A 13,510-nucleotide genomic window follows, 5' to 3' on the forward strand; every position below is an offset into this window, starting at 1 on the left:
AGCTCAGGAAGTGTGGTTTAGAAGAGTGGATGGTGAGATGGATTAAGAATTGGCTAAACAACAGAGACCAGAGGATTGTGATCCACACTACAGAGTCAAGCTGGAGACCTGTAGATGACTTTTGGAGGTCCCCTCCAGCCCAGACCACTGTATGATTCTGGTTCATGTCTTCCTAGTTTAACTGATTGTGCAGCAGTGTACTCCCTGAGTGACACCTGAGCCTGTAATTATGCTTGGTAGTAAGGAGAGCAGAGTAACTGCAACCTATCCACAGCTCTCGGGTGGCTGCTGCTGGCTGTTTTGTGGGGTGCCTCTGTGACAAGTACACATGAAAAGAAATGTTCAGGTGGGTAATTAGCACATGCACGGCTAGGAGCACCCTCTGATAGCACATTTAAAGTTAAGCTTACCTACTTCCACAGTCTAATCCCTTCCTTGCTAACCAAAAGCAGTGTCTTGCTCAGGCAACTCAGCCCATTAGTCTTCTTCTCCGTTTTCACAGAGTCTGAAGTTCAGATTCTGTAAATTTGGTCTTGATTTGGACCTTGTATGCTACTGACATTCTACCAGTGAATGACAGCAGTGACAGAGGGAGGTGAGGTCTGGGGGGAGTGGGGTTTTATTTGTTTGGGTTTGTTGCTTCATTTTGTGTTGATTTTTTTTTTCCTTCCTGTGTTATACAAAGGTTTTGCCCTGAGTCTGGAACCAAACTGTCCAAACGCTAAGAGGCAGAGTTCCTGAGTAGGACAAAATAATCCCTCTGTAACTATACTGCCTGGGACCAGAGATGCATTAATCACTGCCCCCTCAGGGTGTGACCTTCACTTCCACTAGCAGTATGGTGGACACGTAGAGTGGGCTACCTGGCAGGGAGCTTTTATCAAACCTTGAACACTTTATCCCCTCTGTTTCTGTAATCTCTTCTCTGCTTTTGGTGTCATTACTAACAAACTAAAGGGCCTACACTTCAGACTACACTGGCTTGGGACACTGCTGTAGCAATTAGAGCACCGTCAGTCATTTTCCAACTTCATTATGGATGCAGTTCATGCATCTGTGTAAGACTTTTGCACCCAGGTTTTCTGTAACAACTAGGCAACTAAACACTGGTGGGATGTCAAAATGCACACTTTTGTGTCCACATCTTTGTTGAAAGTCTGCAGAGAGAGGCAACCCAAGGACTCCAACTACAGGTTACATTTGCACTCTGGTTTGGATCTTCCGTGACAAGACTTAGCCATGTATAATCCTAACACCTAGGACATCTTTGCCTTAGCTCCTTGCTCTCTCCTAAAAGTTCTAACAACCATTAGCAATTTCCAATAGTCATAATGGATTTAATATGGTAATGGCATATCCTAATCAAATAAACTCTGCACAAGGGGAATCTTCCGAAGGCTGAGAAGTCGGAATGGGATTTATTTTGTTCTGATGGATTAGAAAAAAACGGTGCCAGCAGGAGAGATAACGAAGCCCCTGTCTGCAGAGAGATGAAATTAACTTAATGGACATGCACACTAAGTATGCAGAGATGCTTACACTCCTTTCTGCAAGGTGGGGATCTTGCACACTCTCCTGCACTCGGAGCACAGAACAGCCAGCTGAGTCGCTGTGGGGAGAGCACAGCTGCAAGCTTCTCCGGGAGCTTTTGGTTTGCCTAAAAACTGACTGTGGAACATCACTTTCAGTGCAGTGCAAGAAAATGAACATTGCACTGTTGACATTTTATGTTTTATACTTTGGGTCTTAGTGCTGTAATGCCTGAGATGAGATTGAATTAGACAGAAGAGGGAAATGGGTTTAAGTATTTAGATAGGCTAAAGGAACAATGCAGAATCTCATTTACTAAGAAGTTAATTAGAATTAATAATGTATACCATGGCATTAACATAATGTTCTGTTATTTACCTGCACCATTCATTATCAGAATGATTTTAGAAGTCATCCCTAACTTTCTTCCCTTTGTGCAAGCACACCCTGACTCAGATCCTTTCTTCCAGATTCTTCTGTAAAGATTTTGTTTTCTAATAGCTGAGTTTATGTAAACAACATTTTAGGTTGTGCATGGATATGTTCCTTTAAAAATAAATTAAGACAAGGCTGAGGAGGTTATGTCAAAGGGGCAGCAAACTACAAGTGACACTACTATCACATTTTCAGAGAAAATTCCTTGAGAAAGCAGGAATTACTTGTTGGGACTTGCCTAACTTAAAACGCCTGAGATACAGCAAAGCAAACCAATAACCCCCCCAAGAAACAACAACAAAAGCCACCTAAACACATCATACTCATGTTTGCATTATGATATTCACTAGTATTAAAGGAGCCTACCTTAGAAAACAAGTCAGATTTGTAAGCCACATACCTAAGGTCACAGAGGCTGCACCTTTGGCTGAGGTATTTTTGCTCCAATTCAGGAAGAAGCTGAGGACAAGCTCATTCTGAAAGAAGAAAAAAATGTGGTAAAGGAATAGCATCTCTTGTGCTCTCCCCCTTAAGTTAGTCCCCTCTGAGCAGACTGCTGGGAGCTTTCTAACCTACCTATTAGAGCTAGTGAAAAAGGGAGCTTTTCCTCTCTGATTGTGGGCAGGAACCCCAGGAACTTATTTCAGCACAGGCACTGGGAAGAGAGTGGTGCCCCATATCCCTGGCTCAGGGACACACTGTCGCCTACACAGCCCCCTTCTATCCACACACTTCCAAAGAGCAGTGTGTCAGCCAGGCCATAGATTTGCCTTCTTGCCTGATCTCCAGCATTTTTGAGGCCTGCACGAGCAGCTGAAACTACTTTTACAAAGCAGCCCCTCTGTGAAACAAACGCAAGACAGCAGCTTTGCTGTATGTTCTGTAATCAGCATGAAATTTGCCCTTGGCTGAGGAGCAGCCTCAAGCATCTGACCTAACGTAGTCTAGGTACTGTGCATACCTGTATTTTGTTACTCTGTTCAAAAGACTAATCCCCCTCATGCACTGCCCCATAACTTTCAGTTCTATGTGCTGCCCTGTACTGCTCCAGTGAAGGTACATAACAGGTTGTACACTCAGCTATAGAGAGTTCAAACAATAAACTAGACCCCCAGATTTCTATATCATACAAGGCAACTGTGGTAGTTTGAGGGGTCCCAGGTTCCTCTAAGACAACCACAGAGACATGTCTATCTTCCAGCCCGGGAGGCTTGTGGCCCTAAAATGGGACGGAAATAAACATGAGAGTTCTGAGGTGGTACCTTATGATTCTGGCTCAAAGGTATATGTGCTCTGTTGTAACTCTCTGCTTGTCTAGTGTGCTAAGCTGTGAATGTAAAGCTTCATCCCTTAATTTCAGCCAGCTGAGTCTAGTCTGGATGATTTCATAAGAGTGGGGAGTCAGGTAACTCCCAAACCATCACAACCATCAGCTTCCGGCAGCTTTAAATAGCTCAGTTACTCCTTGTGGGACCTCCATTTGCTCTCTCGGCACAAGTCCCAAGTGTAGGAAATCTCAAGGGTTGAAGGAGTATATTTTTGTCAGCTCAGCCTTTAACCACAGCATGAAAATAAGCAGAGAAACCTAAGTAGCCCTTTGAGTTCAAAGGTCCTAGAGAAGTAGGTGGGAGGTGGAAAGGAGGATAGACTAAGCAGCTTGGAAGAGGAAAGAAAAATTCTACTCTTGACTGTTCTGCCTGGTGTTCTGCTTCCTCTCTGCTTAGTCTTTCAGCAGTATAGAACCACAGAATGGTCTGGGTTGGAAGGGACCTCTAAAAGTCATCTAGTCCAAGCCCCTCTGCAGTAAGCAGAGGCATCTTCAGCTAGATCAAGTTGCCCAGAGCTCTGTCAAGTGTCACTCTGAATATGTCTGGGGGATGGGGCCCCCAACTACCTCCTCAGGCAACCTGTTCCAGAGTTCCACCACCCTCATGGTAAAGAACCTGTGCCTAACATCCAATCTCAATCTACTCTTCTCTTGTTTGAAGCCATTGCCCCTTGACCTATCACAGGTCTATGTAAACAGTCTCTCTCCAGCCTTCTTTAGGCCCCATCAGGTATTGGGAAGGCTGCTATTGGCCTTCCCCAGAGCTTCCTCCTCTCCAGGCTGAACAAGCCCAGCTCCCTGAGCCTGCCTTGAGATACACAGACCGAAGGGTTTGTAAACAGCAGATACAGAGATTGTTTTAGGTGATAGTTCCAAATTGCCATGTCTAAAAGACACGGCACTGAAAAAAAAGACATCTGGGTTAAATACAAGGATGTAACTGATGCAGAGGTGAGCATCAAGCATGTACTGATCTCAAAGCTTTACCTGTCTCTCTGTTCTCTTGCCATTCAACTAGTACTGAAATGTGGGAAGCAGCAGTCTCTTTGGGGCAGAGTGCTCCAAAAGCAGTTGGGACACATCTGCTGTTGTGGCAAGAAGCCTTTTGCACACTGCTGTTTGTAAGGCAGCACTTTCTCCTAGAGCCGTGTTAATCTGTCTGCTGCAGAAATCCACACTTCACATTTTCCACCAGCAGTGTGTGTAAGTGCATTCCGAAGTTGCCTCTTTGTCAGGTGAACTTCAGGTGGTTCCCAGGTCACCAGAATTTCAGTCCTGTGGCGCACAGGCAATGGGACTGAACCACAGGCTCAGAGTGAAGCATGTGCTAACTGCGCTGCTGAGTAGAAGCAGGCGGAGCAGAGCCTCGAGCGCGTGTTGGCCAGAAGCACACTCTGTTTGGGTTGGGTAAGGTCCCCTTCTACGCTGGCAACCCTTGTTAGGAAATGTGCCCTACAGCTGGGAATCCTGCAGCCCGCGTGACAGCCTTGGCAGGCAGGCAGGCACTGAGGATGGCCACAAGCACTCACCTACTCTTCCCTGCTGGAGTTCTTGCCTTCAGTAAAAAGATAACCCAGTAAAGAGTAGTCAGTACATGGAGATGCCCTTAAGTACTGCCTGTCCTGGGCAGTTTTTAGGAAAGCTTTCTGTCATTTAACTAACCCTCCCTGACTTAGTTAGGCAATCAGTCCCCTTTAGTAGGTAGCCTTGATGGGTTTTTTTAGGTCACTCACTAACACTGGCCTATTGGGAAGCAGCCAGGTATGCATCAGTGGTGCCAAGGTGCCTCGATGGTCTGGGCTAGAGCTCACACATGGCCTTTTCTCAGCCATTAAACTCAAAAGGGACAAATTCCACCTTTGCTTACACTAGGATACAACTGAAACAAACCATTTTGGTGGCATCGGGGAGCCAGCTGAGCCCTGCACCACTGCAGCGGGGTAGGGATTTGCCTACTGCTCTCAAGCACTCTTCTGTTAGTGAAATACAGACAGAGTGAAAGACAGGTTTAATTTTGTTACGAAGAAAAGCAGCCTCCCCTCTGCTTTCAGCTTTCTCTTCAGCTGTCTTAGAGTAGATCTGAGGTCAGAGAACACCCGTGCACCTGCTACACTCAACAGGATGGAGAATTATCAAGAAAGAAAGACACCAGAAAAAGATGACCTTGGAGCTGTTAGATCTTCAGGAAAGAACAGCAGAAGAGAGAAGACTTTGAACCTTCCCCATTTGGGCTCTGCTGGATGCCTTGCTGCAGGAGCATGGGAGTGCTGGGAGTTTAAGGGACCCACACACCTTGTGTGCACTTTGTGCCTCTGCTTTATGAACCTCCATACGGGCACTCTGGGAGCTATTTTCTCATCTCTGCAAACCCTAAGCAGTACCAGCGAATAAAATACCAATGACATATGGGAAACTCCTATCAAACTTGATTACTTTTGGAGTGTAAACTGTTAGCCACTCTGGAACAGTGCTGTGGCCCTAGTTTTCACTGTATGGAAATGAACACAGCTTACCCTAATTTCCATTTACCTGCTCTGTGAAGCTCTTCTGCACAGTCTATAAATCACTGTGAAGCTGCTTACAGAACCTGACCATACTGATACACCCATTGTGTGCTTACCTACCTGTGCTATGTTAATCTTTGGCCCTGAAGTCCTTGTATCATGTTGTCTATATTTGTACTCCTTCCTATTACCAACACTCAGCTTATCTTTTCTTGATGCTTCACCTCGTATTGGTGGCACCAGGTTGGCTATTTGTCACCTGGTGAAGCAGAACTGCAGGATTCCAGACACTGGTAAGTTTGTTGCCTTGCTGGCCTAGAAGACCCAGGCAATGTGGCTGATGAGCCAGTCAGCAGCTGGCACAGAACTAAATACTCTTGTGGTCTGAGCACACAGATTGGCACTGGCTTGGGAAGCATTGATTGAAATCTAATAAAGTGCTGGAGCTTGGTTTTGATTCTGACGTGATTCAGTGACCACTAAGGTGCATCAACGCTTGCATTTTAGTGGTGGATGTAATGAAGAGAGGCTGTTGCTCATCTTTGCAGCCTGCTGGTGTGGTTGTATCTTAAGCAAATGTTGAGCTGAATTTAGGGAAAAGCACTGCTGTTCTAGGCAGTGCTTCAGTGAACACCTAAGAGGAAGTCAGTGAAGGAGGCTTACACTTCAAGTGAACCAGGCTTTAAGAACTGCTTTCACTAGGGCTGGGCACAAGCACAGTTAAGCAGGGAGTCATCCAACAGCAAGCATCTCCCTCAGCTGTTTCTGCATTTATTTGACCTGGTACTAAAATTCAGAGATAGGAAAGGTGGCTTGAAGTTTCTATCCTTTAAAGAAAGGGTTGAGGAATCATTTAATCCTAGTTGAGCTGCAGTGCAAATAAGGCAGCAGCCGCTTTCCACCTCTCCCCCTCTGCTCAAAGCATTTAGCAGAAAAGGTCAGTGATGTTCTGACTTACTCTTAATTATGATAGAGTTTCCATAACCAGAACTTAGTCCATGGCTTCAGTGCATGGTTCTCAGTCCAGACTAAGGAAGGAATTTGACCATAATCCAGTTCTTTCTTTCAAGGATATCCAGTCACTTAATTGGTAGAACCAAGAGTGTAGCCAGTCCTGTGCGGACCGGACTAAGCTGAGAGCTGCCAGTGGTGTCTAGGCAATCAGGGTGATGCATTTACAGCGACAGCCAGGGCATCTTCTAATGAAATAAAAGCTCTTTTGCTCCATCTTGGGGGAATAATCCATCTTAGTGATGGACAGTAATCCATCTTACTGTACAGCTAGCACACAGCTACAGTACCATGGGGGTGCAGTTCAGCAGAAAGCAATGACTGTGCAGAAAGTAGAGGCAAGCCTGCACTACAGGCATGTGCTTTCACAAGGTTTTCTTCCCCACTTTCTGAATGAATTATTTATTCCTACATACTTCTACTATTTCATAGGAATGACAGTTGGTAATGCTTGAGAAGATTTAGGCTTGAGATGAGGAGAAAGTTCTTCACTGAGAGAGTCATTGGACACTGGAATGGGCTGCCCGGGGAGGTGGTGGAGTCGCTGTCCCTGGGGCACTTCAAGGGCAAGGTTGGACATGGCACTTGGTGCCATGGTCTAGCCTAGAGCTCTGTGGGTAAAGGGTTGGACTTGATGATCTGTGAGGTCTCTTCCAACCCTGATGATACTGTGATTACTGTGAACTTGCTTAATGGTTTTGGTTGGGTCTCCCTGGCAAATGGAGAAAAAGGACGAATCTGGCTGCAGAGTCATCCAAGGCACATGGGGAGACAAAACAACTGTCTTTGTTTTATCAGGAGCGCCTCCTAGCTTGGCTTTCTGCCTAGAGCAAAACCAAGATGATACCAGACGCTTCTCAGTGAGTCCTTACCAAAGGGCAAAAGTACAAAAAGCAAGCCTTGGGATGGGAATACAAAGCAAATTACCCACTGACCTGGTCTCCTTGTTCTAAGTGGGTCGAACATGTCAGTGTTTCCCAAGCTTCTCACAGCTCCCAGCAGGAGAAGCATACTGAATAAAAATAATGATTCAGTGTTTATAGAGTATCATAACTTTGAAGGTTATCATCTAGAACAGGTTCAGCTGGCGTGGTGGTGAGTGAGATGATTTCCCGCATGCAAGTAGCACGTTACAGGTGTAAACAACCTGCTGATTGCACTGTTTGTTCTCAGGGCCTCCAGGGGCTGGCACACCAGTGGCTGTGCACACCTCCCAGCCACAACCTTGTTTAAATATGGTTACATGGAATCACTTAAGCTGGAAACGACCTTTAGATCATCAAGTCCAACTGTTAGCACAACCAAGATGCACCACTAAAAACATGTGCCTAATCACCACATCTACACACCTAGGTCTTTTCAACACCTCCAGGTACCTCTGCTCTCCTGACACCCCACCTGGAGTCGTGTGTGCAGTTCTGGAGTCCCCAACAAAAGGAGGACATGGAACTGTTGGAGCCAGTCCAGAGGAGGCCAGCCAGATGCTTAGAGGGCTGCGGGCAGCTCTGCTAATGAGGACAGGCTAGAAGAGTTGGAGTTCTGCAGGTTAGAGAAGAGAAGGCTTTGAGGAGACCTTAGAGTGGCCTTCCTGTATCTGAAGGGGGCTACAGGAAGGCTGGGAGAGACTAATTGACAAGGCCTTATAATGACAGGAGGAGGAGGAATGGGTTTAAAATGGCAGAGGGGAGACTGTAAGTAGATGTTAGGAAAGGGATCTTTGCAGTGAGGGTGGTGAGACACTGGCACAGGTTGCCCAGGGGGGGCTGTGGAGCACAGAATCACCCAATCTTTGACCACACTGGGTGCTTCTGGGCTCCACAACCTCCCTGGAGGTGTTCAAGGCCAGGTTGGATGAGTTTTGTTTAGGAGTTACCTGTGTATCCTTTTCTGAAGGTGTTTGTGTACTTGGCTATTTCTCACACACTAGTTCTGTTTATCAGGCTGCATGTGGTTATTGACTTGTATGCTCAGGGTATCAGAACTCAGAACCCTGGTTAGTTACTTTGTAATTAGTAAATCAAATGATTCTGTACATTTTCTACAGGAGTACATAACATTTCCTGCTGGGCTGGATGCACCACTTAAATAGCAGCAACACTTTAAGTGTAGCTTGGTTAGTGCCAGTTTCACTCAACAGCAGTGGAAGGGTTGGGGCTAACAGTAATATTTAAGGGTATCTAGGCAGTGAAGTACCTCAGAGGTATTGAATGCCAGAGGGGCAATATCTCTTATGAGATGAGTAGGTGGATGAGAGTTGAAAACGTTTGGAAAGTGAATCAGTGTCAGATGAAATTAGAACAGGCTGCCCAGGGGGAGTTGTGGAATCTCCTCTGGAGATGCTCGGAGCCTGCCTGGATGCGTTCCTGCGTGATCTACCTTAGGTGATGCTGCTCTGGCAGGGAGGTTGGACTGGATCATCTTTTGGGGGGCCCTTCCAACACCTAACATTCTGTGATCCTGTGATCTCCTTCTCTGGAGATAGGCAAGACCTGCCTGGATCATTTCTGTGTGATCTGGTCTAGGTGATCCTGCTCTGGCCCGGAGGTTGGACTGGATAAGCTTTCAAGGTCCCTGTGGTTCTTGTGATCTAATGAATGCTGCAATGTGGCCCATTCCAAGATGGCAGCATTACAAAACATCATTTACATAATTTCATTCCTTTCTCTTTTCTTTTTTGTTTTCAAATGAGGGCATGGAAACATTCCTGAATCTTTTTGTATAGGGCTACTGAAATCACTGAACTTTAGAGGCTGCAAGGGACCTCCAGAGATCATCGAGCCCAACCTCCACAGACTCCAAGTCATAAGCAAATAAAATAAGTACTGGAAGTGCTCACTTTAGACAGCTTCCTGGGTCCACTTAGCAGCTGCTTCAGATAGAGATTCAAATCCTTCACTCTTTTATGTTCGAGGTCAGTGTAAGGTAAATGCCACGAATGGGGAAACCTGCAAAAGAAGAACATTTGCGAGGTGTAAGTCCTGTACTTGCTGCAGACAGTTCTACAAACAAACCTAACACTTTCCAAAGGCTTCTGTGTGTAGAGGAAGGGAGGAGTACAGTGTCCAGAATCACAGAAACATTCAGGGTGGAAGCCCCTCGGGATCACCGAGCCCAACTGATATCCCTACTCTACAAGGTGCATCCTAAACCATATCCCCAGGAGGCTCGTTTACCCTCTGACTCCAGTTCTAGGAAGTTGCTGACATGACTTTCATCCTGCACCCCTTTCCCTGACTGAATAAAAAACACTGAACACAACCGAAAACTCAAACTCCCCTTCTGAAACAAACTGTCTGAAAGGCACTTTGGTCTGAAGCTGAGGAAGGGTGGGTTTAGACTGGATCTCGGGAAGAAGTTCTTCAGTACAAGGGTGGTGGGACTCTAGAATAGGTTGTGGATACCTCCTCCCTGGGGGTGTTCAAGGCCAGGCTGGATAGGACACGGAGCAGCCGAGTCAAGCTGCGGGGCATCCCTGCCTGTGGCAGGGAGGTTGAAGTAGATGATGGCTGAGGTCCCTCCCAACCTAAGCCATGCTGTGATTCTTCCCAGTGTTTTTGCACGCTGCTGAAAACTGGCACTTTATGATGCCACAAAACCGGTGCCCTCCCCAGTTTTTTCCACTGTGCACAGTAAGGCAGATCTGTGATCTGAGAGCGCTGCTGCAGCTCATGCTGTACAAACCTTGACCTTGGAATATGGAGGCTCAAAGCCTGAGAGCTGCGATGTGGCATCCCATGGCTCCATCAGTGCTTGCTGCATTACCTCAGTTATTTAGGGCCTATGTAAGCTTTCAGAGCAGGTCCCTGACCCCACGTGCAGTTTCAGATGCTAGTACAATGAAAGTGATACATGAAAAACAACCATCACCATACCACAATCAATGCCAGCCAAGAGCAGTAACCATAGATGACAGCAATGCCCTTGCTGAATTTTCATCAGGATTAACTTCTTGTCAATTGGGCAAATAAACCACACAGGCACTGAATGACTTTTATGTCAAATTTCAAAGGCTTTGGTGTAGAAAATGGCAAAACCTCACTTTTTTTTCACTTGAATGATCTTGCATTCTGGAGATGACACAGATTAGGTTGGTCAAAAGGTCAGACTTTATACAGTGCACGTAATCAATTTTCATTAGCCTTGCCCTGATATGGACTATTTCTTCTCTCAGACTGAAGGAGCATCAGAGAAAAGTCTGTCAGTGCTAATTGCTTAGTATGGGGTGTTGTGATCTGGATTGCTCATATTGGGATTCAAATGCTAATATATGTTCTGTGTCCCTTCAGTCTGTATTATATGGAAAGGAGAAGTTTGGATCTCTGCATTTCATGTTACTGCTGTAAGTAGCTCACTGTGTCCTGTTTACAAGGCTGCCTTTTTCTGGTACAAGCCTGTTTACTCCATTAGATCTCAAGAGATGCTTGAAGGCTTCCACCAAAGGTCTAAAGAGCCATCCAGCAATGCAGTACACTGAAGAGGACACTTGGTCAGCCTTTTGAAAAGCAGCTGTGAAACACTCTGAGGAAGAACTCATCTCTGCTCTAACTTAGCAAACTAAGCAGCAAAGGTACAGGCTGACAGCAGCATATTGTGTGCATGTGTGGCCTTTTGATTACCTCTGCCTAAATGGTATGACCCAAGATCATGGCACGGATGAGCTGCACAGATGAAAATAGACCTCAGGTCATGTGGCCACACACAGCCCACGAACGTTCCCAGTCCCTCTGGGGCACGAAAAGGACTTCTTCCCAGAGACAGCAGGGGAGCATCTCTTTGGAAGCAGCTGTAAATTAATTAGACTGCCTAACATAAAGAGAGACTCTGGCTTAAAATGTAGCTTCTCAGAAGATGCATCCTAAGCACAGTGGCCAAAGAGGGGAGCTGCTGACTGACAGCAGCAATAACTCCTGCAGTGAAAGATGGTGTGAACCTTGCAGCAGCGCCCAGTGCTTCCTTTGAAATGGCTTTGTGCTTTTGCTGAAGACATTGCCTGTGGCTGAAACTGACTTCACACTTGGGTGTGTCCTAACTTCCCAAGCTGATGTTGAGCTCCTCATCCACTTCAAATGAGTCAGAAAAACAGGGAAGTGTGCCACGCACAGACATCCCACCCTGCAAGACCTCCATTTCCTACCTGGAAAATACTCTGGGTACAGCTGATGTCACTTCAACGCTTCGTTGGCTGAAAAGTCACAACTAATAATCTGTCCTGAACCCAAATGAGAGGAAAAGGAGCTGGAGTGCAAGGGCTTGCTTGGGGCAGCTTGTGCTTTGATTTAGAAATATGGGCTGAATAGTCACAATGGGCACATTTCAGACGCTGAGAGCTCTGAGCTTCTGCCGTTAGTTCCGTGTGATACAGCCAGCATTTAGCACTCACACGGAACAGAGCAACATGGCCTTAATTCCTCCTGGCCAGGCAGGAATGTGTAATCCTTCATGAATCAATGCAAAGCAGCAACTGAGTCCTTTCTGTTAGCTGCTCCAGCTACTCCAGCAACACTAGACAGGACTGCAGAGCCAGGCACTTTCAAACTGATCTTGGGGGTACGTTCTGGGAACAAGGCTTTGTGCCCTCCTTTGAAGCATCTGTCCCTGAGCAGAAGTGGAGTGCTTGTCAAACACAGACTGATGGGCTGAGGCAGTATGGCAATTTCAGTGATAACCTCCTATAAAGAAATAATTAGGGGGTTATTATTAGAATAAAATCTGGAGTACATGAAAGGCTTTAAACTGATCAAGTTCTACTGGAAAGCCAAAACATTAGCGTTAAAGAACACACATATAGAGAAAGGTCATAAAATGAGTTACTTTTAACACAGTCCTGGGGAAAGATCAGGTAGTGGCAGGATACTGCTGTGACTGAATTATGACAATAAAGCTCTGGAGCTGTTAGCTTCAGTTTAGGTAGCTTAACCCTCTGTGAGTTCCTGAATTCTCTTTTGCAGTGAAAATTTTGTGAGGGATTTTATCCAAGTCAGATTTATCTGGAAATAATGGCTTAGTATAATTTTTTATACTCAGTACAAGGTGTCCTGAGCCTCTAAAGAGAAACACATTTACCTTCACAGGGCCATACTCACCCAGGAACAGAAGCAATAAACAGGTACTTGTTAAATGTTTTATTTTACAGCCTAATATTTAAGCTAATATTTACAGCCTGCAAATGCCTCCAATCCCAGGCACAATTCAAGCACTTTCAGTGTTTAGTGCAATTGTAATTTGCACCAAGTTCATGTGAGCCAGTCACAATGTAGTGAAGCTTGGACTTAAGTCGTCTGGGGTGGGAGAAAGAGCCTCTAAAATTAAAGCTGTTTAGCTGAATGCCTCTCACAAGCTTGCAGGGATATCAAATCTGATCTGAGATTCATGGGCCATGTTAAGCCAAACCCCATCTTGCTTGTGGGTAGTTATTTTCAGGTCAAATCTCAAACACCTTTCTGCGTTTCAGTGGCTGTGGAAGAGAGGAGAATCACCTTCACAGCAGCATATGCAGCACAATGATATGTATTTGTAGAGTACATAACTCCACTTGTACGGCCAAAGCCACTGACAGTCGTTACTAAGGCAAGGCTGCTGCACATCAGGAATAAATAAACCCTAGGACTCACTGTCCCAGGGATGGTGAAAGAGTAAGACCCAGAGTATGAAAAGCAGAAGTACACTTCCAACATGCACAAAAAGCAGCATTCACAGAAACCAT

At 45.7% G+C, this 13,510-nt stretch overlaps 1 protein-coding gene across 1 annotated transcript in view; it reads right to left on the bottom strand.

Moving 5' to 3' along the window:
• PIK3C2G (phosphatidylinositol-4-phosphate 3-kinase catalytic subunit type 2 gamma) overlaps window positions 1-13,510 on the bottom strand; it is a 209,831-nt gene that overhangs the window by 28,013 nt on the left and 168,308 nt on the right. The window contains 2 exon segments of the mRNA XM_064155587.1: window positions 2,366-2,441; window positions 9,644-9,752. Coding sequence (XP_064011657.1) covers window positions 2,366-2,441; window positions 9,644-9,752 — 185 coding nt within the window.

Source organism: Pogoniulus pusillus, chromosome 15 (assembly GCF_015220805.1).
Source record: "Pogoniulus pusillus isolate bPogPus1 chromosome 15, bPogPus1.pri, whole genome shotgun sequence".
Lineage (NCBI taxonomy): Eukaryota > Metazoa > Chordata > Aves > Piciformes > Lybiidae > Pogoniulus > Pogoniulus pusillus.